General features: G+C 38.0%; 1 protein-coding gene across 6 annotated transcripts in view; it reads right to left on the bottom strand.

Moving 5' to 3' along the window:
• LOC124777789 (E3 ubiquitin-protein ligase TRIP12-like) overlaps nucleotides 1-26,442 on the bottom strand; it is a 217,329-nt gene that overhangs the window by 68,801 nt on the left and 122,086 nt on the right. For 5 of the 6 annotated variants that reach the window (XM_047253297.1, XM_047253301.1, XM_047253300.1 and 2 more), the window contains 6 exons: nucleotides 24,745-24,978; nucleotides 22,294-22,459; nucleotides 16,908-17,026; nucleotides 7,365-7,534; nucleotides 6,974-7,168; nucleotides 6,091-6,279 (listed from right to left, as the gene is read on the bottom strand). In XM_047253297.1, coding sequence (XP_047109253.1) covers nucleotides 6,091-6,279; nucleotides 6,974-7,168; nucleotides 7,365-7,534; nucleotides 16,908-17,026; nucleotides 22,294-22,459; nucleotides 24,745-24,978 — 1,073 coding nt within the window. The remainder of the gene's footprint in view (nucleotides 1-6,090; nucleotides 6,280-6,973; nucleotides 7,169-7,364; nucleotides 7,535-16,907; nucleotides 17,027-22,293; nucleotides 22,460-24,744; nucleotides 24,979-26,442) is intronic. The other variant, XM_047253298.1, reaches the window with a different exon arrangement.

The following is a 26,442-nucleotide window of genomic DNA, read 5'->3' as shown; positions in this document are numbered from 1 at the left end:
AGCAATTAATTGTGCTGTTATATTAGCACATGATTGTATCAATTAAGTTCTGAAAATTCTTGAACTACAAGCTACAATAAAAAGCAGATAAATTTATGTGCGGCTAGTATGGTAAATATTCAAGTTCATTATGTCTAAAATCCAGGTACTCTGGTGGAACAAACATTTATTCATTATGCAGTTACTCATAATATTTACCCACTGAAGTATATTATTTTGAAGACTTTCATACGTGTTCTTTGCATTCGAGAAGTAACTCACAGTGATTGAATTAAATATAAGAAAGAAAGAAATAAAATAATGTATCCGGAACTTTTACGGGCCTCTGCAATCATCAATTACACTATCCAGTCACATTACTGTGACCACCTGTCAAAAGCCTGAATAACCCTTTTTGGACCATGTCCTGCTACTGAGTAGGAAGGTACCAACAGGGACATAGACCCATATTAACTCCAGTGCTGTGGCCAGCTGTGCTATGTTTCCCAGTGAGGATCCATGGCGCAAACAGCCTGATCATGAATATGTGAACTCATCCTGGTGCTGTTCGAACCACACACGTACACTATGAGTAGTGTGATATGTCGCATCATCCTGCTGGCACTTACCATCGTGTCGAGGAAAGACCAACTGCATACAGGGGTGGACATGGGTCTCTAAGGATACTTGTGTTGAGCCATTGTGCCTTCAAGCATGACGAGAAAAACCAGAGAATACTGCGGAAAGATTCACCAAACCATCACTCTCCCTCCTGGTTGCAGGTTGTTTGCCTCAAGATGTTTCATGCCATACACACACTTATGCATCAAGGTAGTAACGTAATGGGAAAGTGAGAAAATTTTATATAAAATTCTTACAGTCTGGCATTGATTGAACAACATGAGCCAGCTGTTAGGCATAAACATTCCGACATGGTTAATCAGTCACCAACCATGTGACAACATTTGTGTATTGAGTGTGTGAACAAGCTGAGCAAGAAAGTGTAAGACAAGAACAGACCAACCTATTTCTGTTACAGAAGTACTGTACAGGACACAACACCACCTATCTGTTCCAACGCAATACAATCACTACACACTACTAATTGTATTTGTATTATTACCAATGTCAGCACCACTTAAGTGGAATTATTAAACAATTTCCTGAAATTCCTTCACCACAGAAGCTGAAGTAAATATTCCATAATTTGAATCGAGAACTACCAATGTGAGTAACTTAGAAGTACAGATCCTTGTTGTAGCAAAGCATTTTATTAAAGTATTTAATAAAGGCATGTCTTCCGGTCCAGATACCACTAAGTAGGGACCAAAAAAAGTAGCATCTATTTTTGGCAAAACGTGACTTATTTGTTTGTAAACGATTAGACACACACAAATTTAAAACGGTGTCAGGATACACAAGTGAAGACAGACATAGCCTTAATTCTTTGAAACTGTTTAAAATAGTGCTGATTGGGAACTTTTTGACTGTAATCTTTTCTTTTGCAAAAACTTCAACAGCAGCACCCCCCCATCCCTCCCCCTTTCAAAAAGGCCTTTGTTTTCTTTGTTTGATTGTGTTTAAGCTTTCAACAAATGATTGTTCTGTTGAAAAGCAGCACTTTCCCACCACTGAACTGAATGTCTGTCTAATTTAAGGTGTTTCTCAATAGTCTTCATCTTTTCCCCACTCAATTTGGTGATCACAATATACGTGGAATATTAATTTATACTTTTCTTGGGCATTCATAGCTTTGTGACCCATACCTGAAAATGCTAAAAGTAGAACTGACAAGGCACTTATCACAGAAGTAGAACTGAATGTAACTCTACTCAAACATTGGAAAGAATTTCAGTACATCGAAAAACATGACATTTTGTTTTCCTATTACTATAGTGCAAAGTGCAGACACTATACAGTGACAGCCAGGTACAAGCATAAAATATCTAGAATTTTGATTGCCCGAGGGGAGAGCAATGGTTTGGGGAAACAATCTCTGCCTCCTTGTCACAGACAGAAGTCTACACACATGTTCTGCAAAAGCAGGACTAACACTGTTCACTGGGCTTTCCAATCTTTTATGATGTTGTAAGGGCATAATCAAAATCAGTGATGGACCAGGATTAGTATCTTCACTCATTTCAAGATAAGAAAACAACTAGCAACACACAGCTTGCGAGAACAGCTACCATGCAACTGCTTGTTGAAGTTTGCAGAGTATTGTTAACGAGGTAGTTCAGGCCCAACTTCAAGCAGTATTCGACGCAACCACCATTCAAAACATCAGCCACGTAATTTGCCAATTTAAATTGCCCATATTATACTAACTTTTGAACTTTAGCTAACATACATATGATCTTATTTCTCTGTATAAAATGATAGGTCCCATGGCTGAAGAGTTCATTGCATAACGCGACACTCAACTGCCCACAATTGGCATGGCACCAAAGCATTGAGCGCACTTATAAGTTGTGGCATTAGAACAGTTTTCATTTGGCAAATAGCTTCTGACGCACATTATCTTTCCAAATTGGGCTTCACCAGATGTACAATATCAGCCACCTAAGATAGATTACATTTTGACAAGAAATCAAGCTCTAGTAAAATAGTTCCTCTGAATACAATTCGCTATGAAGTAGCATTTATCAGGCAATTTCGGGTTTCACATTTTGGGGCAGAAGTCACATCTATTTTGCATTTATCATACCAATAAGGTTCCTTCCAAAATATGCTGATACAACAGCCTCCTACTTAGCAATCTTATACAACTGCTCACTCGATGAAAGATCTGCACCAAAACTAGAAGTTGCAAAGGCCACACCAACACTCAAGAAAGGAAATTGGAGTAATCTGCTGAATTACAGACCCATATCACCAACGTCGATTTGCAGTAGGATTTTGGAACATATACTGTGTTTGTACACTTTAATTACCTATAAGACAATGGTCTATTGAAACACAGTCAGCATGGATTCAGAAAATACCATTCTTGTGAATTATTCACAAGTAGTAATGAGTGCTATCGACAGGGGATCTCAAACGTTGATTCCATATTTCTAGATTCCCAGGTGGCTTTTGGGTCACTGTTCATCACTAAAGACATCTAATCAAACTGCATACCTCTGAAATATCCCTTCAGTTGTGTGACTGGGTCAGTGGTTTCCTCTCACAAAGGTCACAGTAAACAGTATTCAATGGAAAATCATTCAGTAAAACAAAAGTGATAATCAGCTTACCCAAGGAAGTGTTATAGGCCCTATGCTCTTCCTATCCACATAAACAATTTACGAGATAATCTGGGCAGCCCCCTCATATTGTTTGCACATAATTTACCACCACCAGAAGATAAAAAACCAATTGGAAAATGGCTTAGACATGGTATCCATATGGTGTCAAAAGTGGTAATATTGTTGCTAAATAAGGAATAGTGTGAGTTCGCATGCCATGAGCACAACAGGAAATCTGTTAAATTTCAATTACATCATGATCACACAAATTTAAAGGCTACCAAATCGAATCAATTAAATACTTAAGAATTACAATTATGAACAATTTAAATTGGAACAGTCACACAGATAACGTGTGGGGAAGGCAAATCGAAGACTATGTTTTATAGGTAGAACACTTAGAAGATGCAACAGGTGTACTAAAGAGACTACTTACACAACTGTTTTTTGTCCTCCACTACAGTACTGCTGTGCTGTATGGGATACTTACAATGGGAGTGACAGAGGACATTGAAGAAGTTCACAGCAGGGCAGTTTGTTTTGTATTACCAAGAAATGGGGAGAGTGATTCATAGATATGATAAGCGACTAGGGATGGCAATCATTAAAAAACGTTTTTCATTGCGGTGAGATCTTTTCATGAAATTTCAATCACCAACTTTATCCTCTGAATGATGAAATCTTTTATTGTCATTAACCTACCTAGGGAGAAATGATCATTATAAAGAAATAAGAGAAATTAATGGAATGGTAGAGAAATAGTCTGAAGGTGGTTCGAAGAACCCTCTGCCACGTACTTCTGAAAAAATTGCCGAATAGTCATGAAGCTGAAGATGTAGATGTATCAGGGGTTTGAGAAAGCAGTTATGATAGTAGAATAAACTGATTACGCCAATACAACGGAACTAAAGGCCGTAACTACTGCACCCCACTAGCCTAGAGTCAGTCGATCAACAGGATCAACGGTATTCATGTCACTCACACTTTATTCTCTGATTATTATATTGCAATGTCTTGTGCAAGATTGTTCCAGTCTTGATCATACTCTTGTTGCCTAATGTGATAACCACCAATCCGTAGCCACAGACGACTACGAACTATCATCCAGTACTGAAGCCACCACTGATGGGTCATCCACAAGTCTACCAACACTGTTCCAAGTCAAGGCATAAACTGCTCTGAAACTTCAGCATCACTTGGGTTTGATTGCCTATAGAACCAGCTAGCCAGGGTCCGCATTCAAACCAACAGGTGGGCAACCCACCAACATATGCTCAGGACTGGCGCAGCAATCTTCAGCAGCCCTGAGTCTGTTTCTGATTCCAGCAGATTCCACTCTGGCTTTATGAAGCCACTGGTCATCATGAAAAACATTGCAACAAGATGTATTCTGACATCACAGCATAGGTTCTTTATATAGCGGTTGGGAAGAGAGAGAATATGAATTGTTCAGAGGTGAAGTAATTACCATTTAACTGCACCAGAAATTGTATACCCAGAAACGTGTGCAGGTATGGATGCGTGTGTATTAAGAATGTTGTAGCAGTTCTGGAACATTTATTCAATGTTAATTCCTTTGAGTTTTAGGGTACGGCTTAATATTTACATTCTCCTACAATGATGTACAGCAGTGCCAGTGCTGCTACAATGACTATTCTCTCTTCATTTTGACTTTCCCCACCGAAAGGCCCACTTAAAAATGGAATTCCTTGTCTCATTGGGAGGTTGAGATTAACAAGTAGCTCGATAGGAGACTTGTGACTTCTGCATATTATAACATTTAATTAACACAATACTGGGAGAATGCAACTACATACATCTTTATCCATCAGCTCAAAATTTCCCGTTAGCCTACTCAGATAGCCATACCTCCCAACAATATCTTTGCTGTATAGGGATAGTTAGAATAAGAATCATTACAAATATTTTATTTCCATGTGTATGCCATTTAAGGAACCTACACACTTGGCCTCCATCCTGACGAAACAGAAGGGTTTCCAGCCTAGGAGCGGGTGACCCCTGCAGTAAGAGCCATCTGCCTGATATGAGCATAAAACACGATTCATCTGGAAAGGCCAACTGTCACCACTCAGTGGATGTCTAGTTGCGGTATTGGCACACTAATTCCAGCCTTTGTCACTGACGAACAGCAATCAAAAAGGGCGTGTGAACCAACTATCTGCTGTGGAGGCCCATACACAGCAAAGTTCACTGAATGGTCGATGAGGAGAGACTGCTGGTAGCCCCTTGGTTAATCTGGGCAGTCAACTGCTTGCATGTCTATTTGCTCATACACATCTCTGTAGTAGTCTTTCACCCGTATCATCTATGGTACGTGGTGCACCAAAGTTGCCTCGGCACTGGTTTTGGATAGCATCATTTTGCCACGCACAGTATACTTTAACCAGGGTTGCAAGCGAACAGTTTACAAATTAGTCATTTCAGAAATGCATCTACCCTTGACCCAATAGCCAATAATCACGCCCTTTTGGACGTCAGATAAATCGCTCCGTTTCCACACTATGACAAATGCACTGTTGTCCACATCCCTCCATGCTTTACATACACTCAACTGATAGTGCTGCCACATGTCATTTGTAAGTGGTTATAGCATGTCGATGTTGAACATGGGTGGTGGTCCCATTAATGTGACTGGCCCATACATAAATCACAAAGGTTCACATACAACTAAATAAACAATACAAATATGAAAGAGCATTTTAAGTCTGACAGTTACAATAAAGTACTGCTATCAACATATTAAATGCCAAAATTTAAATACATGATAGTAGCGTTTGCTAGTGTATGCTACATTAGTTTAAGAAAAAATTGTAGCCTTATACACAAAAATTAGACACATTAATCTATTCTAGATTATACATACTGGGCATCCTGCAAAAACATGCAGAAATGTTCGCAGTCGTTGCTCCCTTGAATCCACTGGGCTGTCCTCCTTAGTCAAGCACTGTAGGAGAGCTCTGATAAGACCACTGTGGTTTACTTCAAAAGGAGAGATATCAGATTCTATGACAATACTTCGCAGCTCTTGAAGCGCACCCAAGCTTTCATTAGGCTGCAAAAACAAATATTCCAGTAATATTACATAAAATGTTACAACACAAGAGTGACAATTGAAAAGTGGGAGGTAAAAGAATGCCAGGCAGTAGTAAGGAAAGTGTTAACAGCACATTTTAATCCTCAGTAAGAAAGACAATTGCATGGATTTGTAGACAGTGAAAATGTGTCATGACAACAAAAAAGTTATAATTTTAGTCGAACAGCGAGTTTCTGTTTAAGGAGCATAAAGGTATTGCCTTCCTTCTGACCACAGAGTGAAATCTGGATCTTACTGCAAACTCTGACTGAAATTTATGTAACTAATTCCGCACAGCTTATGGAAAGGTTACTTCTTTAAGAAATTGACAGGATGTGGTTAGACTATAATAAACCAGCATAATATGAATGTATTTCAAACCAAATAATATTATGTGCTTACGTAAACTGGAAACTTTAGTGGAGAAACTATTGCTGTATATAGACTGTAACCATGATTAGTGCAATAATAGCAGTTTGTATGCATCTATGTGTAGCTGTGCTCATACACATTGGGGAGCCTATGATTATTTGAGCTGGCTGGTACAATTAATACGCACTCAGTGTGAATATAGTGCAGCAGGACAGACTTACAGACATTCTACTGCTAGGTGGTCGGAGCACAAACTTCATCCACACACACCACACACACAATAAAAAATTTTTGATAATACCTGTGACTGAAGTTTTGTGATGGCTTGAGTAAGTCTAGCAAGAACATTCATTGCTGGATGTGCTGGCCCACTGACTTCATGGCCTGAATAAATTTGAATGAAATGCTGAGCCTGTTCTCTTATCCATGTACGAGCTTTCTCCTTATTACCAGCAGAAAGATTAGGATTACTTGGCGACTTTGTGATGGAAGATTCCTGTAAAAATGAATATGTAACATTTTCAACCAAACTTTGATATTTTCATAATAATTGTATGATAAACTTTTGACAATGCTCATCCAGAAAAGTAAACGGCAGACAAGATGCTGATGATACCAGAAGACTAGCCTAGTTACTGTGTCATTCATTTTCAGAATTGACAAACTGTGAAGGAGGAGAACAAAATACTTACCTTATGAAAGTGCCTCTCTGAGGTTCCGGAGCTACTAGAATTTGCATTGCGACCCCATCGAGCAGGATTAAGACTTGCTAAAAAGCTTGTTGTTTTAGAAGTTGCTCCTGCAAAGCGGGAACGGGCTGTACCTGTTGGTGTGGACCTTCCAGAGCTGCCCAGTGAAGTTGCTGTACACATGCAATGTGAGTGCAATAACATTCACAAAATTTATGCATTTCAAACAATATTATTGAATGTTTCATTTATACAAGACTGTCAAAATAATCTGAAAAGCTTGTAAAGCTATTGCAGGGTGGATTGTTCTGCGAAATAATTGTAAAGAAAAAAAATTTATATGAGCGCAAATTCAAGCAGCTGCCAGGTACAATTAAGTGTCAGTCTTTCTTATAGCACAGATGATAGTGCACGAGATTGTTCAGCCATTGGCTCGGGTTCGATTCTTATTAGCGTTCCATGTCCAATTTTTGTATCACACTCGTTTGGTTTTCGGAACTGAAAAATAACATGTTTGGCAACACTGCCTCTGTCTGTCTGCTTGAATTTGCGTGCACAACAGCCCATTGTAAGACATTTCCAGGAGCAGATGCTGACTCTGACCACACTATTGGTTATGAACTGTAGATTAAAACTGATGAAACTGCAAAAAGGTGGGAATTTAAGGAGATGGGACCTGGATAAACTGAAAGAACCAGAGGTTGCACAGAGTTTCAGGGAGAGCATAAGCAGGGTGTATACAGGGACAAGGAAAAAAAATTCCTGGATTTCTCCCGGATATCCCGTTTAAAAAATATGCTTTTTCCCGGGCAAAAATACACTTTTTCTGTTCTAAGTGACCGTAGGTTTTCTGTAGATTTTCCCTCGGAACTGTAAAACTTATCAATCCTTTGAATGGTTAACGTTTTATACAATTTAATAATAATAATAAAAAAATTAAAAAAAAGGGAGAGAAGTTTTGGACAGACCTTTGATTTGCAGCAAAATATACGTTGGATATTTTCGTATTACGAAAGTATAAATGCGAATTGCACCAAACACATGGCTTTAGTTTCCGGAGCGTTGAAACCGAGGTTGCGATGTTCTTTTGTAAGCGAGTCATATCTCAAGCCACGAGATCTCGTCAGCCGATGACAGCAGCTATTCAGAGCATATGACGCATGTTATAGTCAGCCAATAGCAAGATCACTGGATACATGGCGTGAACACGCAAGAGGAAAATTTAACGGTTTACATTAATGTACACAGTACCGTACATCTACAAGAAAAGCTAAGCTTTCACATACAATGTTAGTGTCTTAAGATTAACACGCTACAACAGAACCTAAGCTTTCACATGTAATATTGATTTTTTTTTGCGTGTGTTGTACTTTAAGACACATCACACAAATGTGCTAGAAAAAATTAAAATTATGACATAAATGTCTCGGCTCCAAATTCTTGTAAGTGGCTGGTCCTCAAACTGTTCAGTTTCGAACGCTCTGTGATTTAGATATCCATCCCACTTTCTCACACGTAACAATTCATCTTGCATAAAAAGAAATTTACTTTGAAATTAACGCTTTTCTAACTACCGTTCGTAATACTATCCGGAGACTGTTAGAAATAGGTTCGATTTACCAGTTGCCAGAGAGCGCCAGAAAACAGGCATTATTGTGCGTGTGCAACTGCAGTGGTGTAGGAAGCCCGTATGTTCGTGTATATAAAGCACTAAGAGAGCTTACATTACACCATAAAAGAAACAGTGCATCAGAAGATACTCCAAAGAGCATCGGAATTTCGTAAACCATACTAAAATGCATAATTCGGCTTGAAGTGCAAATTGGCTTTTTCCAGATTCACAATGAAGTAGGTCCCATCTGATATAAAGCTTTTCAGTGTGGTTTTTGGGATGTAAATTTTCTTGGAGTACCAGTACTCTACGATTTCATTTTTGGTTCTTTATTACGGCATAATGCCATATATGGCAGAAGATGATAACATGCACTTGAAATTTAGCGAACAGTTGGAACTAGCCAATACTGTAGAATGAAACACTTCGTTTCAAATAAAATGATTGCCTTGGCGGAAAGATTAATAAAGCCAAATTTCTTTAGCAAACTTGCAAAAAAACTTCACTGTTCTGCAAATGCTTGACTGCTACTAACTTGGAAACAAAATAAAATCAGAAAACTGAAATTAATTCGCTTGATAGCTCCCGGCCACAGAAATCAGTTTTGTTTTCATTTGACATGGGAGCTGTACACGAAGAGAAGCAGCAAAATCACTTAACGTTAACACTGCTAACGTGGAGGTTAACCTCCTCCCCACTACAACTCAGACAACTCTGTGCAAACGTGAATCTGTCAGCTAGGCGCGCGAGAAAAATTTCTCTTGTTTGCATCTGGCTGCTTGCTGCTACTACCGATACAGCTAACAGCCAAACTTCAAGTAGCGGGAGAAGGTACTGCTTAATACGCGAGTCAAATGCGCATGCGCAACAGACCGCTGGCAATTGGTCAAACGAACCTAATGTGAACAGTTGTGACGTCATGCTCATAGCAAGCAGTTTATTGTTACGAAGAATTACAGTCTGCGCCCTACGGCATTTGACATATTTTTGCTATTTGCAGACGCTTGTGCGTGCACGGTTTTTTGTTGTTGTAAATTGCACATTTCCTTTGCCACTAAAGTTTTATTTTTTTCCCTCTCATTTATATTTTATTGTTGCAGTATCATTCTCCAGTAGCAGGATATAATAACATTCTTTGCTAGAGAATCTATTCTGCAGTCAAAATTACAAAAATTTAACTGAAAACTAAAACAATGAAAAATTCCTGGAATTCCAAAAAATTCTCGGGTTTTTCCCGGTTTTCTCCCGGACGAAAAAATTCCCGGGTTTTTCCCGGGTCGTATACACACTGATAAGGGACCAATTGACAGGAATGGGGGAAAGAAATACAGTAGAAGAAGAATGGGTAGCTTTGAGGAATGAAATAGTGAAGGCAGCAGAGGATCAAGTAGGTAAAAAGACGAGGGCTAGTAGAAATCCTTGGGTAACTGAAGAGATACTGAATTTAATTGACAAAAGGAGAAAATATAAAAAATGCAGTAAGTGAAGCAGGCAAAAAGGAATACAAACGTCTCAAAAATGAGATCGACAGGAAGTTCAAAATGGCTAAGCAGGGATGGCTAGAGGACAAATGTAAGGATATAGAGGCTTATCTCACTAGGGGTAAGATAGATACTGCCTACAGGAAAATTAAAGAGACCTTTGGAGATAAGAGAACTACTTGCATGAACGTCAAGAGCTCAGATGGAAACCCAGTTCTAAGCAAAGAAGGGAAAGCAGAAAGGTGGAAGGAGTGTATAGAAGGTCTATACAAGGGCGATGTACTTGAGTACAATATTATGGAAATGGAAGAGGATGTAGATGAATATGAAATGGGAGATACGATACTGCGTGAAGAGTCTGACAGAGCACTGAAAGACCTAAGTCGAATCAAGGCCCCGGGAGTCGACAACATTCCATTGGAACTACTGACAGCCTGTCCTGACAAAACTCTACCATCTGGTGAGCAAGATGTATGAGACAGGCAAAATTCCCTCAGACTTCAAGAAGAATATAATAATTCCAACCCCAAAGAAAGCAGGTGTTGACAGATGTGAAAATTACCGAACTATCAGTTTAATACGTCACAGCTGCAAAATACTAACGTGAATTCTTTACAGACGAATGGAAAAACTGATAGAAGCCGACCACGGGGAAGATCAGTTTGGATTATGTAGAAATGTTGGAATACGTGAGGCAATACTGACCCTACGACTTATCTTAGAAGAAAGACTAAGAAAAGGCAAACCTACGTTTCTATCATTTGTAGACTTAGAGAAAGCTTTTGACAATGTTGACTGGAATACTCTCTTTCAAATTCTGAAGGTGGCAGGGATAAAATACAGGGAGTGAAAGGCTATTTACAATTTGTACAGAAACCAGATGGAAGTTATAAGAGTCGAGGGGCATGAAAGGGAAGCACTGGTTGGGAAGGGAGTGAGACAGGGTTGTAGCCTCTCTCCGGTGTTATTCAATCTGTATATTGAGCAAGTAGTAAAGGAAACAAAAGCAAAATTCAGAGTAGGAATTAAAATCCATGGAGAAGAAATAAGTACTTTGAGGTTCGCCAATGACACTGTAATTCTGTCAGAGGCAGCAAAGGACTTGGAAGAGCAGTTGAACGGAATGGACAGTGTCTTGAAAGGAGGATATAAGATGAACATCAACAAAAGCAAAATGAGGATAATGGAATGTAGTCGAATTAAGTCTGGTGATGCTGAGGGAATTAGATTAGGAAATGAGACACTTGAAGTAGTAAAGGGGTTTTGTTATTTGGGAAGCAAAATTACTGATGATTGTTGAAGTAGAGAGGATATAAAATGTAGACTGGCAATGGCAAGGAAAGGAAAGCGTTTCTGAAGAAGAGAAATTTGTTAACATCGAGTATAGATTTAAGTGTCAGGAAGTGTTTTCTGAAAGTATTTGTATGGAGTGTAGCCATGTATGGAAGTGAAACATGGACGATAAATAGCTTAGACAAGAAGAGAATAGAAGCTTTCGAAATGTGGTGCTACACAAGAATGATGAAGATTAGATGGATAGATCACGTAACTAATGAGGAGGTATTGAATAGAATTGGGGAGAAGAGGAGTTTGTGGCACAACTTGACTAGAAGAAGGGATCGGTTGGTAGACCACGTTCTGAGGCATCAAGGGATAACCAATTTACTACTGGAGGGCTGCGTGGAGGGTAAAAATTGTAGAGGGAGACCAAGAGATGAATACACTAAGCAGATTCAGAAGGATGTAGGCTGCAGTAGGTACTGAGAGAGAAAGAATCTTGCACACGGTAGGGTAGCATGGAGAGCTGCATCAAACCAGTCTCAGGACTGAAGACCAAGACCACCACCACAACAACAACAACAACAACCACCAACAGCCTCAGAGGCTGATTTCAATGCTAATTAACTCCAACAGTGCAACATATCTAATGTTTTTTATCTATTATTTCTCAACACAACCCACCTTGCAGCACCTTTACAAGCTTTAAAGAACGTCCTGTATGTAAAAACAATATTACGTAAAGGACAGATTGCTATTTACCTTATAGAGGAGACATTAAATTGCGGACAGGCGCAATAGACTGCTCTGTTTAGCTTTCAACCAAAAGTTCTTCTTCAGAAGTAGAAACAAAAACCACACACACACACAAAGTTTTATATAGCTGCTACATGATTTCCAAACTGCTTTGCTCGCATAAGCATTCAACACACACACACACACACACACACACACACACACACACACACACACTTTTGAGCCAGAAGCTAAAAAGTATTGCAGTGTTTTCATTACGCCTGTCTGCGACTCCACGTCTCCTCTATACGGTGAGTAACAATCTACCCATTTCATAACATTATTGTTATTCCATCCTGGACTTTCCACCATTTCGTTTATATATAAAAGGTTGACATAAAACTGCAAAAAACATCTGGTACATTTGCAGGTATAACAGGAGTATACAAAGATTATTTGAAAACAACAACTTATTTTGTACAGACTGGCATACGTAGAAATGCTAAGCTAAACCAATGAATTTTAAGCAGCTATTATCTCCTGAAGAACTTGTAAGGAGGTCAGGTGCCCCTTACATATTGAGTACAATATATCTTTGCCAAACACAGGTTACAGTAGGTAATATAGATAGTCAAGTGGCCAGTGCACCAGGTAGTCAGTGTTGAGACTCCGAGAAAGTAAGTTGTTGGCTCCTAAGTGCACAGGGCGGATTTTGGAAGGATGGCCGACCGCATTTACAAGTGTTTAACAGCCATGTGTGTCACCCAATGCTGTGGACGTGACCTACAGCAAATACGAAAATGGCATTAATTGAGCGACTATTTGATGTGTTTAAATGTTCATTTGTGCACCATGATTACAAGACAACTGCACCAGGTACCCACAAATTGAAAATTGAATTGCAATGAGGATTGTGCTTTCTGTGCCACACGAAGAACATTGGCATGTGACGATATTAAGAGGCGACCTGTGATGAATTAAACATAATTATTTTGTCAACGAAGGGAATATCTGCCTCATTTGTGCTGTTTAAACAATATATGCAGAACCTTAACAACACACTAGGTATCCGTTATTGCTACCTGACATCCTGATTAGTTTGTAGAATTTGATACGAAACAACTCCCATGCAAATATTAACCGATCAGTCTTTATCAGTTGCACATGGTCAAACGACTCTAAACAGTTAGGCTATTATTCACTAGTCAACAATGGTGTGTTAATATGGGAGTGTCTCAAACAACAAAATTTTTTAGCTTCTTGTGTCTGCCTGTTTACACCTTATTTTTCTTTATGGCAACATCATAATTTTTTTTCTGAATCATGTATTTTGTAACATCCTCACTGCATTACCAACAGAAGATTGTAATGGCTCTGTACTAAGGGGAATACAGCAGAGGAAACAATGGAATGTTGCTGCAAAAGGTGTGGGAAATATTCTAGTTGACCCCACTTTCCTGCAAAAATCTTGCCAAGAGGAAATGAAGGCTATACTGGCCAGGAAAGAAATTTTGTTCAATGCAACAACTGTAAAAGCTGATGACATGCAGAGCAGTGATTAACAAATTGCACTGATAAGTCACTTAAATGCACTTTCAGAGGAATGTTTTAACAGTTTTACGGTTGGTTGAATGGTAATCATCCAACAAGCAAAATATTACTTCCAATTTTTCTGGCTTTTCGGGGTAAGTAGTAATCTTCAAAAGATCATAATAGATTTTAGGATTTAGGAAGAGAAAATCAGTCAAATAAACAATACCTATAGTTGCAACAGGTCCCAACAACAAACACAACCTGTTGCAACTACTAGTATTGTCTGTTCGTTTGCAACACGTCACAACAACGAATACGTCCTGTTACAACTAGCACTTCAAGGATGTGGTCCAGGACATAATAGGTTTTACTACCTGAAGAACTTTAAGCCAATGGTTGGATTGAGCACAGAACTACTGCTCGGAAAACCCATGGCCTGCTATGTAGGTCGACCTACATGGCAGGATAAATAAAATAAAAAAAAGTGCCTCGAGCTAGGAGGTTATAAAACCCCACAGTGCAGATATTCTGAAAGTTTGCTGTTTGTGTGCCAGGTTTGATTGAAATTGATCCAGGGGTTGGAGGAAGGGGGGGGGGGGGGGCGTTGGGGGGGGGGGGGAGTTGGGGGGGGCTTCACCCCCCCCCCCCCCACACACACACACTTATATGTGCATACAAGCACCATTTGTGGATATGACAGGGGCCCTGGTAGGTGCCCCTTTGTTAGCTATATCAGACTTCAATATTAAATTCATCACACAAACTGGTGCCTCTAGCTGTATTACTATTGGAATAACCAGAAGTATGAAATGTTTCTCGAAGTGTGTACAAACTTTAGGTATTAGTGGTTATGTTCGCTCTAGAATAATGAAAATAGGCCCTTCCTGTCCTAGACTGGCAATCTCGCTCTAAGTTGGGTGTCTATTCTGGTCCATGTCCTCCTGCCCCACTCTCCCTATCCATCTTCTCATCCATCCATCTTAACCTTCCCCCAGCTGTGCCCACCCATAAATGTCACCGCTGCAACACAGACCGATAAAGCATGCTCATACTGCTACCATCACACATTTGTGATGGAAGCAGCCTATACTTTATGGGTTTGAAAACTGTATTTTACCTCTGACATAAAGGCTGTCATTCAAGCTGTTTTATTAAAGCAGATCAATACTATAGCAACAATGCAATACCAATGTCATGCACAGCAGCCTACATGTTGGAGGCTGGAAAACTGTACCTTGCCTGGTAAAGTAGGCCAATACTATTCCCACACAAAACTATTGTCACGCAAGGCAGGGGCTGGAAATACACATTTTGGTCTGTGTCTTCCCTCCCATTGGAGGTAATACACTCCACAGTGCCGATACTCGGGAGGTTTGTTTTTTTGTGAACCAAATTTGGTCGAAATCGATCCAGGAATTTGGGAGAATATCCAGGGCACACATACAAGCTGCTATACATGTACACGTCATTTCCATGCGGCTTTGCTCACACACATTTACGTAACATATATTGTATATATCACCTCCATGACCCTCTTTGTGCAACTCTCTCCCCCCCTCCCTCAATTCCATATACCCATCCCCTCCTGTCTTTTATCTCTGTCAACCTCTATGTCCCCTTTTCTCGATCATCTCCTCCTCCTCACTTCTCCCTATCCTCCACCTAACCTCTGTCCACCTCCTCCTCCCTAGCTCCCCTAAACTACCCCTTGTGGGCCCCTCTCCCTATCCATCTCCTCATGTACTTAAATACCTATCCATCTCCTCCTCTACTCTCTCAACCTTCCCCCAGCTGTTCCCATCTGCATGTGTAGCCCCTGCAAAAATAGGTTGATAAATCAGCCCAATAGTATGACTAACACGTCCACCATGAAGGGCAGCCTACATGCCAGGGGCTTTGAATCTTTTCTGCCCCTGCCATATAGGCTGCCACGCAAAGCAAGTTGAAGTAGTACCGCAATACTACCACATCACAACATGCCCGTTGTGCTTGGCAGCCTACAAGTTGGGGGCTAGTGAACTGCCCTGCAAAGCAGGTCGATAAGGCAGGCCAATACTTTTCCATCACCACTCATATTCCGTGCAGGGTGGCCTACATGGCAGGGGCTGAAAGGGGGGGGGGGGGGGGGGGAGGAATTAAAAAAAAAAGTTTGCCACTATACTTCCACTCCTATTCCAGTTTACCACAGACATATTAACTACAATGATTGATACCACTTCCATTCACAATAAATTTAATCAACAACCAACATTCTTTCTCAGAAACAGGGAAGAACTAACTAGTCACCACAAAGAAGTATTCACTTTCATGAAACTATTCTCAGAGCAGACCTATCCTCATAACAAAGAACAAGGCAAGAGACAAAAGAATTAAAATTTATGCCATTCTCACCAGACGGATATTTAGTTACTGGATAACCTCTTTACCATCTAGATCTAACTGCAATCTAATATAGTGACAATATTTACAAAAGAAGGCTAACATTCACACAAGATAAAATTAGGTAAGAAAAGTTCTACAGAACAGGCAAGAAATTAATTTTAATTAACTATTTTCCTAGTATATGTATTACTAGTTTTTCAACATCTTTCACAGAAAAGTTATAAAAGATGTAATATTACTGTAGCATCTTGATCCAAAAAATTTAAGCATATACTCAAAATCTGCTAAATTAAGAAACAATTTTACTTAACACTTATGTGCACAAACATAGCAAATAACAACACATTCTTTTTGTTCTGGTTCTGGGAAATATGACAAAATGTATCACTACCTCATCACTTTTTAATTAAAACAATTACAGTTGTGTACCACAGTCATTTTCTTATTTTCAGAGCTCACAATGATATGTACTTTAAGGTTTATAGCTTCCTTGGTATGTAAATCTGGTAATTTTGAGAAGCCTACCTTTTGAGAAAAAATCCTGCATCACTGAAGAGGATAAACTATCATCTTGACGAGATTTCCTGTTTGATGTCATATTTCTTTTAGGTGTTCGCTTCCTTTTTAGAACATCACTTAGACGTCTATAACAAATCACAAATTTTGTTTATTAGCTAACATTATACATTACATCATACAACACAGTACATAGTATTGAACTGTAGCAGATTAGAAAAAAAACAGCACTGTGCATCACTTAAATGCCTGCTTTGAAAATTATAGTGTTTGCTGAAGTCTACAAGGACAAGTTTTTCATCCTAACTGTACTCATTCATTCATTCCACGAAGACATGGTGAGTTCATTTTCAAATGCCAGCATGCTATTTTACACTTTGCATGTATTAAGTAATAAAAAGAACAAATCATCACATGCAAAGGAACAAAGCTGTTTCTATTGAATAAGTGATACAAACTTATTCAAGCATTAAAACTCCATTAATATCTCTCTTCCTCTTAGATTACACAGTATTCAGATCAATTTAATTGTTCTAATAGATCACCTGCCATCACAAACAAATAACTCAATTTTGGTTAACTGTAGAATGTGAAATCAACACAGTTCATATGCTAATTTTCATAGGCATACATAGGACTGTTCCATCCGTATTAAAAAGCATAGGTAAATTCTGACAGATTAATGGAGCAAATTTTATAAGGAGATTAGCACTGATATGGTTAACAGCTTCACTCTTTCTTTTATTTCACAAATTTATTTCACTGCTCAAACAATACATTCTCAATGTTACGTGCTTATGGGATTATGAACAGACGAACAGCATTGTTTCAGTATTGATGAACAGTGTGGTTCTGTGCCATACATGCTATAATTATGGATTTGGCACCTATAACAATAAATTAAAGATATATTTGATAGAAGTGTTGTAAGCAAGAAGGTGTGTTCTGATCATCCACATAACTTTCCTTAAATTGACATACAAATGCATTATTGTAATGGAGGAAATTCACATTTTGCTGTGCTATCACACTATCTGCTTTGAGGCAATAAAAAATGACATCAATGAAATTCACAAAAGAAATTTACAAGTCAGTTACAAACATCATTCCGGTTAGTAAATAAAAATTAAAGAAATGTATACAGGCAGTTGAGCTTAGGCTGTAATTATTAAGACAAAGAAAAAAAAAAACTTTGTTCTTATGCTATTCAATTCCATCAAAGCAACACTGATCAACTGTCAACAGCAACAATGCTCTCTTCCAGGCTTGCACCTCACTTTCTTTTCATAATCAGATTATTTACTTGAGCTTTTTATATTTGTTTAGTGCCCCTCTGTTGCGTTAATTATTTCATTTTCTGTCAGGTAGTAATAATTTAGTTTCCAGAAGGCCCATCAGTTTCAGATAACTTCATCATTGACACACAGTTCTCTTAAAATGCATCACCTGACACCATCTTATTGTACAGGGTGCCAGCCAGTCATGGAATATTTTGGGATTTAGTTTGAAAATTTTATTTCAAAGCCCTCAGCCAAGTCTCTGCAAGTTTTCTCCCAGCATAACATTTGCCATGACTATGTGATCCAAGTTACCTGTGTTTCAGAACCATGGCAGTTCTGTCTGGTTAAAGCCATCGAAAGGTGATGCCCTCAACCCTCTGCTGAATTTGCTGGTGAATTCACACTGTCAGTTAAGCCAATAGCATGTATAGAAGTCTGAGGGTTCTGGAGAGCAGAACACAGTCTGCTTCATTTTCTTGCGATTTAGATTTCAACTGGACCAGACATCTCTCTTGGGAGACAGCCCCTGGCTCGATACTCCATAACCGGTCACCAAAAGAACTTAACATGAACTGCCACCTCTACTATTGCCTACTTTTTTAGTTCGTTCAATCTCATAGACTGACCTAAACCTGGTAATTTCCTTCCCTATGCATCTCACATGTATTCCACATACTGAATTAAATGCTCTTTATTTAATGAAATTTTCTGTTCTCATTTAACATCAACCTAGATGACCTCTCCCAAGTTCTGACCGACTGACAATCTGCATATTATTTCATTTATGAAACGTGATCTACAAGTTGCAGAGCTTCCCAGTAAGTCATTAATTGTCATTTAAATTCATTTTTTCATGAACAATTCTATGTGCTATTTTTGAAGAAAACAATCCCAGTAATTTGAGCCATGGTATTTTGAGGTTCCGTGTAATGGGAGCTGGTCTTAAGAAAATTAAAATTTTACATAAAATCAGAGTAAAAACACATTTTCATGTGTTGTCCGCATGTAAGTTTTAACACTTTCGAATGTGTTGCATTTTGAACTTTCTTTCAATTTTCCAGGTGTACAATACAGGTAAAACTGTCCCACTTAGGGTTTTTGTTCATAACACACAGAAATAACCTTGAGCCTGAGACTGCTAAAACATTTCTATTATTGATGGACAGGTAGCATTAGGTTTCTTTGTCAACCCTTCACCAACTGGGACCGCCTGACAATCAGTTGTACAGTGAATACCAGCATTACTGTTACCCTATTGTTGTGCCTACTCAGCAACAACAGTCACTAAAATACATTACGCCTTAGTAAAGACACAGTACACATTTTATAACTTTGGCTGACTTTGTGTGTGTGTGTGTGTGTGTGTGTGTGTGTGTGTGTGTGTGTGTGTGTGTGTACTGTAGATGGTTGTGTAATAACACCTGTACTGTAGTGAGCCCACTAGTGTCACATTAGATTTGAAGTGTTGTGTGTATGTACAGGTATTGTACCTATGTAACTGTGTGCTTCTTAATGTTTTAATTCCTACGTTACAATGAGTGGAAGGATTAAGAGAAAATTTGTGGTGGTGTGTGTGAAACTAAAGACTTTGAAAAGACGAGATAAAGGAGAAATATTAAAAAAAACTTGCTATCGAGTATAGAATTGGCGAAGCAGCAGTTGGAGACTGGCGTAGAAACAGAGACAAAACTGGGAAGTTTTCATCAAATAAGTGTTCTATTTCATCATTTGAACAGAAGACAATGAAGAAATCTGAGTACGAAAAAAGGAGTAAAGTTTTGTCCGTTTGGTTTACTCAACAATGACAAAAAGGAAGTCCAATTTCAGGAACTACTCTGCAAGAAAAGGCTGTAATTTTTAGAAATGACTTGCAGCAAGGTGAGGACGATTTTACTGCAAGTTCAGTGTGGCTGAATTATTGGAAGAAGAGATACAGCATAAGGTAGTTTAAAACTCGCGGAGAAAAACTTCCTGTGGATTCTCAAACTGTTATACAATTTTGAGAGAAATAAAATAAAAATTATACAAGAAGAAAACCTTACTTCTCATCAAGTGTATAACTGTGATGAAAGAGGGCTAAATTAGAAAATTCTTCCATCTAAAACTCTAGCCTCAAGAGAAGAAAGGGCTGCCCAGGCTACAAAAAACGAAGAGAGGTCAGCAGTTCTTGCTACATCAAATGCAAGTGGAGACCATAAACTGAAGCTGCTGGTAATAGCAAAGTCTGCTAAGCCTAGAGCTTTAAAAATGATCACTTCTTCTGCACTGTTTGTTACAAATGTCCGCCAGAAATCTGTCTGAATGGACAAAAAAATTTTTTTAACAAGTGATTTTTCGAAGATTCTGTTCCAGAAGCCAAACGATACCTTAAAAAAACGCTTCCTTTCCAAAGCTATTCTACCATTTGGCAACACTGGTTTACACCTTGATGAGAAGGAATGAACAATGTAACGGTACTCTCACAGTGTTCTTATCCACTAATGTGATGAGTTTAATAGAATCTATGGATCAAACAGTTTCATAATGCTTCAAAAAAATAAATAATGAATTAAAAACACCCACTCTATGGTAAAAGACTTAGTTTACTGGTCAGTCAATTAATGGTCTGAAATAAAGGCAGACCCTAAAAAAAAATCTTTGAACCAAATTTAACGCAAAAAATGGATAACTACAGTACAGACAAAGATGACCTACCATCGGAAGAGCTGATAAAAAAACTGGCTTGATGTGAAATTGCGAATGCAAGTGATGTTTCATAATGGAACAGTGACAAACTGTTTATAGTGGATGTAATTGCAACAGTTGGAATGATTAATGAACTCACTGAAGACAGTTACGATACGGTATTACCTGAAGAAGTTGTGCCAGTGATTACTCACACTGAGGGTTTGGCAGTGCTAAATGGGGCATTGCATTATATTGAGCATCAAGTAGAAGCTACTATCTTAGAAGATAGCGTGACAATACCGAATTAGGTAATGTATCATTTAATACAATACTATTTGCTGTGTATCTGGTGTTTCACTAGAAGTCTGCACATTTAAATACCTGCAAACCCCCATGGATGAAGGAATACATACCATCAAACTATCTTAAACATTCACACTTACCAAAATATTACTGAGTACAAACTGGTGCCTATTCTGATGAAACATTTTGCTTAAAAGCTTCCTATTTGTAAAATGTCAGTACCTTTCAATAATTTATAATTCATTAGAAAATTTAGAGAGTGGAGTAAACACAATGGACTTTAATTCATGTTAAAACTACGGGTTTTATTAAATATACAAATTTTTTCTCTGATCAAAATTCTGGAATACACTCCATTCTAACAAGTATTGATAGTAAATCATATATGGGTTTCTGTGACACTGAAACAATGCAAAAAACCAGAAAGTCATTTCTGGAGGAAAGTCAACACCGAAGTGGCAAAAAAGCTACTGAGTTAAAGTTCCTTGCACTATTAAAAACAGGAACACTAAATTATAACTTCATAGTTAATGATCATTTCAAAGTAGTAGAAATATCACATTAAACTCCGCTACATCTGTTTAATGTATACCATAATTCTGAATTAATATTAATTGTCTTCATGAAGATGTTGAAATGTAAACTTTATATTGTCTTGAACTAAGGTGCTATGTTTGGCAGTGACAAGCCAGGGAAGGTGGTGCTGTTGAGATAAATTATGAGAGAAATTCTCTATACGTATGGTGTTGGACAGTTTTAGCATTTATGTTGAAACTTACACAGTTCTGAAATACTTGTGGAGCAAGGAGCTAACATAAACCAAGGAGATTATTGAATTTGACTGTTGGTGTTTTTCATTTATGACAAACTGAATCCATTATGAAAATTTCTGCAAAGATGAAAATGTGAACTTTGAGATCAGTGACAATATACAAGATCCAACACTCCCAATTTGCAGAAAACTTGTCACCAGAGAAACTTCAAATCAAAAAGGTGTGTAAATTAATGTTCGTTATTTTAAAATACAAATTCTGTGAAATTAATACCTGTGGTACAGTCTGACAACTAAAAGTTAACTGCAAGCTGCACTCTGAAATATAAACTACTTAACACAGATGTAATAACGAATGTGACATATCACTTACAGCTGTGATGGACTTGGTGACCTTACATCATCGCCCAAATTAGATGACTCATGCTGCTGGAATATGCGTCTGGCTTCAGGACTTGGATTCAGATTCTGACTGCTACTGCTGCTAAAAACCAGACTTGCTCCACTGCCCAGCTGGCTGTTCAAACTCCCACCTGAAACTAACTCACAGTTAATGACCATCCTTTCAAAGAGCCTCAAAAAGGATACACACTAAAATACATACAAATGAGAAAAGCCAAGAGCTTTATATTAATATCAGCAAAACACAAGAGTTAGTTGTCAGATGGGAATATACACAATATTTTGACTGGGAATATACACAGTATCATACAATGTTGTAGCCTGCAGAACCAGATTACTTACACGCAGAAATTAAGTGAAACCATGGAATTATATTTATTTTGAACAAATAATAATGAAAGCATAACTTGATTTTATTTATGTCCCCAATTCAATTATATCAATGCTTTAGGTGAAATGCAAGTTTTGATATGTTGGTAAATTAATATATTTCCATCTTTTAATTGACTCCCATAATAACTAATAATGTAATGTGCACAGTTTTCTTAATTTATTCTGGGCACGGAGATAGAAGACAGCAATTTCCTTTCATATTAGGTGTTTAGTGGTGTGAATTTGATCCATTTACATGAAAAATAGTGCCACAGCAATATAAGAACATGAGGATCACAGCCGCCACATACTATAGCCTAACATGAGAGAGATTCTCCAAAGCTTCATTTTTTACATTGTTTAACGAGGAACAATTTAGTACCCTTTCAGTTTTGTGGAAAGGATTGTTGTAGGAATCATGTAATAGGATTTTCTGAACATCTAGCTTTTTCCAGAACTGCAATATTTCAGTGTGACTGAGTGCGACCGTACTGGCACTTGCATGTAAGGACATTCTTAAAAGTTCATTTATTAACAATGAAGTGCCTCAATGGTGGAATGGCTGTAAGAGGCATATGGATCTTAACTCACATCACCAGCCCCCAAAGTCATCTGATCTTGTGCTAGGTTTATTTTTGACACTCTCATTCCCACAACTTTGGGTGAATTGTCATGACACATATTAGCTGTAGCAACTGCAGTCATGCTTAATGAAGTATCAGACAAGTTTGATGATTATTTGGGTGTTTGTTATGTATCTGGTGACATATAAATTAAGCATTCACGTAAAAGATACATCCCTGTAAAATCCAAAGGTTCCTTTGAAAATAAAAACTTTGTAGATCTATGCATAATTAAAAATTACCACAAGTTGTGTGTTCATTCATCTCGAGCACAAAATCGAACATTTTTTTGAAACACCTTGCATGTAGAGTACCTGGGTACCGATTGAGTTACATGCTGTATGGGAAAACAAATTAGTCAGACAAATACTGAAATCAGTATACACAAGTTAAATGGGAGTGTCAGTTTTTCTTTTACTCCCCTGATATGTCACAATACTACAATCTTAAAACAGAGAAAAAAGTGCAACTATAGCAAAGATAAAAAAAAAACCCTGGCAAAGTTAACTGAGTTTTTATTTAAGATAACACTATATCAAAACTGACAGTATGTCAAAATGGCCATCATTATAAACACAGGCCTTGGTTTTAAGATTTCTCATTTTTACTTGTTATATCCTGAGGAGGCTTTATTTCGTGCATTATCGTACACAGGTAGATCTGAGACGAAATTTTGTTTGTGTTTGCACCCACACTAAGGTAGTCAGCTGCATGCCACAAAGATCTAAACCTGACGTGTGTGAAAGTATCATGTGGCTAATCCGGTTGCATAGCACGTAAGACAGTGTACTGTGTGCACAGCACAGAGACTGAAATAACATGAAGTATCAAAAAATTAAAAGCAAAGAACTACTTTCCTCTGTTAATTATTTTTAAAGGAGTGATTCTTGAGGGCATCCCATAGAAGCAGGTTTTAGCAGTATCTACAATTAATCATGATTGTAACAGCAAAGAACTCTAGAGTGAAGTTAAAACATAGAAAGAAGTATTGGCCATTAAATTCTGTGACACACAAAAGTTTTTAGGTCAAGATTTCTCTATCTTCAAAATAGTATTCTTTGAAACAAACTCCTTTCCCTCACTTCCTCCCCTTATCTTTGTGTCTTCAAATAATTTGTATGTTATTTTCTCTGATTTCCTATGTTTGAACTTTATATGAAGGAAATAAATCAAGGGAAAAACTGTTGGTTTATATCTATAAGCAGCCACACTTATAATTTAGAGCAGAACTAATGAGAATAGGATTGGGAAACATGCTGTCTTACACATAACAGAGAACATAGTCTGGCTATACTCAAAATAAGCAATAACTAATCTGTCACATGCAAATAAAATCCATCAATTATTCTAACTTGCTAAAAATGCAATGACACTGACATAAATGTCAAGATAAATTCAGCTTACATTATAAAGTCAGAGAAACTAACCGAGCTGCAAAATGCTGCCATTTGGACTGCTGCCAGTAGGGCTGCTGCTAACAGTTGGCTGGCTACTACTGCTACAGATGTGAGCAGACGAAGGGCCAGGCTGTGGTGCAAGAGAACAAATTGATTCCTGCTTCAGGGGCACTGAAGCACCTCCAACACTGTTCTGACCTTTTGGAAGGTTAACTCCTAATGGCACATCAGGATCTGCCAACTGCTTGATTTGATACATCACACCTATGAAGCAAAACCAGTTCTATAAATCAAAAGAAGTAATATAATTTGGACACATAACACTACTGTTCTACAAGAAAGATCAACAGATGACTACTAATACCATCACTGAAACAATAATACTTGACCACCATCTCCAGCAAATGCATATATCTTTATTATTTGTATGGCAGCAATTAACATCTCTCATATACACATGACAATTTTCAGAAAAACATCTACCATCCACAGGAAGTCCTGATTAGTGGATAGAGCCATAAATAACAACTTGGCTAATATCATCCATCCATCCGAGATGTAAATATCTAGATTATTGTGCTGCAGCTTATTTTTGCCTCTTACCACAGCCAGAACACGGATGAGTGCAAATGTCACCCCCTCTTCTCAGAGGGAGGAGAAAAAAAATCTTCACACTTTAAGGACAATCTAACATTCATGTGGTGGCTGCTAATTACTTAACTTTGTAAGCAATGGAAAGCTATTTCAGAATGTAACAGGTTTTTCTTTTCTCTTTGTTCCATTTAATCGTTTGTTACAGCTATCTGAATATCAACTATAAAGTGCATACACTACAATAAATTGCATTATCAAAGAAGAATTTTATTATTTCACATGGGATTAGTGGTGTTAAATTCCTGGACATTTATAAGTTGGGGCAAATGGCCATGATAAATGCTTGGGCAAATGCCTGCAATTCATAAAGCTTGAGCATTTATGCATTTTAAAGATAGACTAATAAGCCGTGCTTATAAAAAAAATTCAAGCTGATTTTTCCTATTGGAAAAGGAGTTTTCCAACACTGCTTCTTTAGTGGTTGGGTAACCAAGTTGAAAAGCTGCTTGAGAGCTAGGGCAGAGTTATACAGGAAATAAACAGGACTGTAAACTTAACTTTTAACATTTTTAATGATGTCAATTTTATCTTCACAGCAGCATAATCATAAGGAAGTACAGTACATAAAGAAAGGAGCAGACTGGTCTGTCTAAGGTCTTGCTACATCTGAAAAAGCAGTTTATATATTGTATCATTACACAGCTGTTCAGCACTGTGTGTGTGTGTGTGTGTGTGTGTGTGTGTGTGTGTGTGTGTGTGTGTGTGGACTGGCCCCTATCACTACGTGGGATATACTTGATTGCAGCAAGCCACAGAAAGACAGAAAAATCTTCTTGGCCCAAAACATGTTTAAGAAATACAAAAAGATTATTTGAAGAGGATGATGAAGTTCAAGATGATTTTGAAGGCAAAGTGAACAAATTAAGATGACAAAGTTAAAGTTCAGCAAAAAGATTCAGAAACAGAGGAAGATAACAGTGACGATGAGACAAAATGAATAATTTCTATGATCACAGAGAGTACATTTCTGGGCCAACAATATTATCTGAAAGTTACTTGGACCTATAGGTGTAGACAAAGCATTAAGAATGCCTTTTGAATTCATGAATTGCCTCCAGAAGCCAGAGCTTCATT

Source organism: Schistocerca piceifrons, chromosome 2 (genome assembly GCF_021461385.2).
Source record: "Schistocerca piceifrons isolate TAMUIC-IGC-003096 chromosome 2, iqSchPice1.1, whole genome shotgun sequence".
NCBI lineage: Eukaryota > Metazoa > Arthropoda > Insecta > Orthoptera > Acrididae > Schistocerca > Schistocerca piceifrons.
This window is presented reverse-complemented; position numbering and strand designations above follow the sequence as displayed.